Genomic DNA, 5,034 nt, shown 5'->3' on the forward strand with positions numbered 1-5,034 from the left:
CTTCCCTAGCATCAGCTATGTAGCGGATCTAGACGCCGGGAATTTACTAAAACTGGTGAGAAAAGCTGGCCTAGAATTATAGGGATCAGAAGGACAACGGAGCCACAATAGCCCAGTAGGGGTTCGGTGACAAGAGGGCAGCAAATGCCTATCCGTATCTTTAACCATAACCATAACCATAACTTATACTTGTCATTGACACAATGATAGATGTAGGACTTCCTTGTTTTTGTCAGTTGGAACATAACCTCACATCAGTATCTGGTCGAGTCAGCCAAAAAGTAGCATCAACTCCTCCTTATCCATACTATCTCGTTTCTCATTGAACATCAATCCCAAGGCTCGTCCCAGAGGGACAGGCTGAGATCCACCAGCCCCTGATTGGCAGCAAGATATTTATCTCTTAATTTAACTAGGGGCAGAATCTCCGAGCATCCTTCAAGGATGGGGTAGTAAGAGGACAATTTCCTTTCAGAGGGTATTTCTTGAGCAACATGGTCTTATCCTCTTTCGGAAGACCTTTAGAAATAATAGTTTGCCAGCAGTCAGCCAACTCAGGGTGGATCTCGAAAGATTCCGCCTTCTTGTGAGGATCAACCCCCAGGCATTGAAGAGTAGCTTCATCTAGACGAATTGCATCATTTTCTTTATTACGCTCCCGGCTCTCTTGAGAGACGCCTGGTTGCGACGTAGTTCCGCCATCTTGTAGAACATTGCCCATGGGTTCCTTGTCTGATGCGTCGGATACCCCTGCAATAACTTCTGTAACAAAGCAGAAAAAGATCTGGTTCATACTCCTATCCAACTAGGACGCATATCGTATGACACCCAGTCGAATTGTACGGTTTTTGAGATAAATAAACCGCCTAAAAAAAGATACTAACCTGAAGCGTTTGAAGAATCATTTGACGATTCATCCTCCAAATCCCTCAATTCTTTATCCAATAGTTCTTTATATTTGTTAACCTTCCTGTCCAAATTATGGAGACGAGACTTTGGAGAAAGACTACGCTTTTGTCGCGTAGTGAATCTGCCTTTTTATGACGATTTAATAATTCTGTGTCCTTTAGCCGTGGTGAATGCAACGTGCATAAAAAACTATGTATAGGAGTCGGCGAGACACGCACGCTGTAGTTTGTTTCTGTAGACAGTTAAAAGCTGTGGTGACACCTCGCATTAGATAGCGGTACTATGACACGTATTCATACGGGTTTTCTTTTAGTTAACAAGTTACCATTGAGTAAATGGTTAGAACAATGATTTATAAGACGTCCCCGTGGCCAATCCCCAAAAGCTCCCGATTATTCCCCTTCAAAAATAATTACAGATTAAATATTTTAGGAAGCCCATTTTCATGAAGATTAGTTTCAAAAAATAGACATCCAGGAAAAGAACTAAAAAGGGAAATAAATACGTCATTTCAGAACTTAAAAGGAACAATATAATCATCAGGATATTCAATAAATTCCAAAAATTTGATCATTGCGTTTCAACAGGCTTCATATATTATTCTTGATACAATCGGAATTTTACAACATGAAAATAAATAAATTAGAAACACTTCAATCTATTCACAATCTACTCACAAATTAATGCTCTACCAGCTCAAGCTGTAAATATGAATTTTCGAATACAATAATTAAAAATAGGCCAGTAAAACCAATTAAAAAGTTGATAAAACTATCTGACAATGAAAAACTCTTCAATTAACACTCTCACTTCTATAATATAAATTAAAATGTTAAAATTATTATTATAAATTATTAAAATATTAATTGAAACACAAAAAAGTCTCCAGTTCCAGTCCCTGCAAGTATCAGCATGACACCTTCAAATCTTTCAAAATTCTCCATAATTGCTTCAATCTCCATTTCTCGCTTCATGTACTCGGTGAGCAGTATTCCTCCTAATTTTTTCAGTGTTGAACCAATGTCAAAAACTGTTGCTGCATGTGCGAATATTTTCAACTCTGGATCGAATCCAGTGTCACGTATTCATACGTGTTCTCTATTTTATTTAGAGAATTATCATTAACAAAAAATGATTGATAAAACGATTTATGATTCGGAACCATGACCCAGGACCAACGTTAATTTTTCTACCCATGACCAATGCTAATTTTTAGGAAAATATAATTATTACCAGAAGCATTTAATTGAAAATTCGTGAAACACAATTAAAAATCAACTTCAAGTTCATTCAAACAAACCAGCCGATATATGAAAATTCATGGACAAATATAATTAATACTAAAAGCACTTTGACTTAAAATTGGTAAAATACAATTCTTGATCGATTTCCATCATTAACCACATGAACAAGCTGATTCTCATTACAAGAAAAATCATTGGACAAATATAATTAATACTAAAAGCACTTTGACGTAAAATTGGTAAAATACAATTCAAGATCGATTTCCATCATTAACCACATGAACAAGCTGATCCTCAGTACAAGAAAATTCATTGGAAAAATATAATTAATACTACAGGCACCAGGCCACTTCTACCCTAAATTCAGAAAATACAATCGATGACTCTTTCCCGAAAAATCCCAACGCATCTATTAATAAAGATAGAATAACAATTTATAATCAACAAAAATCCAATCACAATCCTAGTATCGACAATGTAGTCCTTCTGGAAACACTTAAACATTGCAAAACACCAATCTGCGTCTCTCGAAGTATCCACAGAACCCAAAAGAGAACCCGAGCACAGGAAAATAAAGAATAATTAATTAATCACGAAGCACAGATTTTCCACAATAAATATATAAAAACAAAATATATACTAACCAACCGAGAAAAAGAAGCAAACACCTGAACACACCAATGCTTCGATGACAATCAAAGGATACCTGAAAATAATTATGAACAAGTTAGAGATAATTTAAATATTGATAAAATAAATATTTGCATACTTACCCTTATAATGACGAAACCTGCATACTGGAACAACCCAGAAACACCTACGAAAGAGAGAGACGATTATGCAAATAAATCAAATAAAAATAATACACTAATTATAAAATAGCAATGTAAACATTACTGACCATGGGCAACATAACCCCATCTGTCAAACCACCGGTGACAGTTCCACCACAGCGCATAAAGGCTATCCCACATTCAGAGGCGAACAACCGCCGCTCTACTGTTCAAGCAGCAACCACAACGCCACCGCATCTGTAACTTATACATAATTCAAATATAAAATTCGCTATTATCGATACTACGAAAATTCAATTCAAAAAATAATTAAATAATAAAAATTCACAAGTATCAACGATACTACAATTTAATTAAAATATGATTAAATCAGAAAACTTCACACGGAGCAATCCTATCAAGAAATAATTCAATCGGCAAAATTAAAATAATATAAAGGCCCAAACAAAAAAAAAGGGCAATTCAATGCAATAAAATATATCAATTAACAGTCAACACTGCTAACAATGCAATGCCAATAATGCAATCTAAATTTCATGAGAAAAATCGAAAGCAAATTCAATCAAATGCGAAATGTCAATGAAAATGCAAAATAGTGATTAAAAGTATCGAATGCCTCAAAATAATTAGAAGATATGAAAAGCAACAAGCAAAAGGAATGAAAGGAATAAATAATTATGTCGAAAGAGTCTGAACAGAAATTATCATCTTGGTGTTCCAGGTCACTGAGTTTAATACAATCATTATAATACATATAAACAAATAAATACGGGACCAGTAAGGAGCCCACGAGATACAAATAATTCGGGACCAAGAAGGAGCCCACAGATACAATTACAAAAACTAATGATTACAAACGAACTGACCTGTGATATTAAGACAGGGTAAAAACCGCGATAACAAGGGATGATCTCCTGAAAACATACATTAAAACATGCCAATTCCAATGCTTTGCTAGCAAATATAATTCGAATATTAAATATGATAATAATTCAATTTTATTCAGGCACAAGTAAGACCTGACACAGATTCAAATATAATTCAACTATTAAATATGATAATAACCCAATTTTATTCAGGCACAAGTAAGACCTGACACAGATTCCAATTTAAGCAAACAATTTAAATGATGAAATAAACTTTATTCAGGCACAAGTAAGACCGGACACAGATTCAAATATAAATAAATTTTCCTCAGGCATAAATAAGACCTGACACAGAAATGCAATTAATTACATAAATAATAATTAAATATTATTCAGGTATGTCTAAGACCTGAAACAGAGAAAATGCAAAAATAAGAAGAATACGATGGAAGTGACTTTGGTATTTTGGACTCCGGCAACGAATAAAAAATGGATAAGACGAGATATAACGTAGGGGGGGCGTAACAGAATTTGTCACCTTGGCATGGCTAGTTAATTCGAACTAATAATTATCTACTTACAATTACAAATACAAAATACAAATACAAACCGGGACGAGCGTAGCCCGAAAAACAATTTATTAATTAGCCTAATTAACCTGCAATGCCACGGCAGGGTTGAACCGCGACAACGAGGAAAGTGTCCCCGAAATTTTATCAAAGCTTTGAAGTTCCAGGATTCTATGAACGAGAAAGAATTATCAGAATCTCCAATATGGTAATCAACTTATGCATTGCAAAATAAAAATGGTTAAACAAAGAATACAATCACTTCAAACAAAAATGCGAAATTAAAATACAAGAAATCAATAATAATTCATTCATTCAACAAAACATATTCAACATATACATTGTATAATTCATAAACACTAAAAATGCATCTATTTTAATGATCGACATTTCAAATGAGAGAGAATAACGCGTACGATTCAATAATAATGTCATTCAAATTCCACAACTGTCAACATTGTTAATAATATTACTTAAAACAGCGAATATATAATAATGTATAGTTCCTAATGCATTGAACAAGGATAACTATAGGCAATCTCTCTCACACTTACATGCTGCGCCTGAAACAGATTGAAGAGGTGGGGCTATTCTATCCCACTCAGGATACCAGAATCCTATTGGTCCCGTACCCCTACTATGTTGCGTGGAC

General features: G+C 34.4%; 1 protein-coding gene across 1 annotated transcript; it reads right to left on the reverse strand.

Annotated features, from left to right (window-relative positions):
• Nucleotides 1-2,176: 2,176 nt before the first annotated feature.
• LOC105272617 (uncharacterized) lies at nucleotides 2,177-3,143 on the reverse strand. The gene is made up of 4 exons (XM_011314817.1): nucleotides 3,055-3,143; nucleotides 2,927-2,970; nucleotides 2,798-2,859; nucleotides 2,177-2,710 (listed from the first exon to the last, which is right to left on the reverse strand). The coding sequence occupies exons 1-4, from the start codon at nucleotides 3,125-3,127 to the stop codon at nucleotides 2,650-2,652; spliced, it is 240 nt and encodes a 79-aa protein (XP_011313119.1). The 5' UTR covers nucleotides 3,128-3,143; the 3' UTR covers nucleotides 2,177-2,649.
• Between the last annotated feature and the right edge of the window lie 1,891 nt (nucleotides 3,144-5,034).

The sequence above is a fragment of the Fopius arisanus genome, unplaced genomic scaffold, assembly GCF_000806365.1.
Source record: "Fopius arisanus strain USDA-PBARC FA_bdor unplaced genomic scaffold, ASM80636v1 scaffold00222, whole genome shotgun sequence".
Lineage (NCBI taxonomy): Eukaryota > Metazoa > Arthropoda > Insecta > Hymenoptera > Braconidae > Fopius > Fopius arisanus.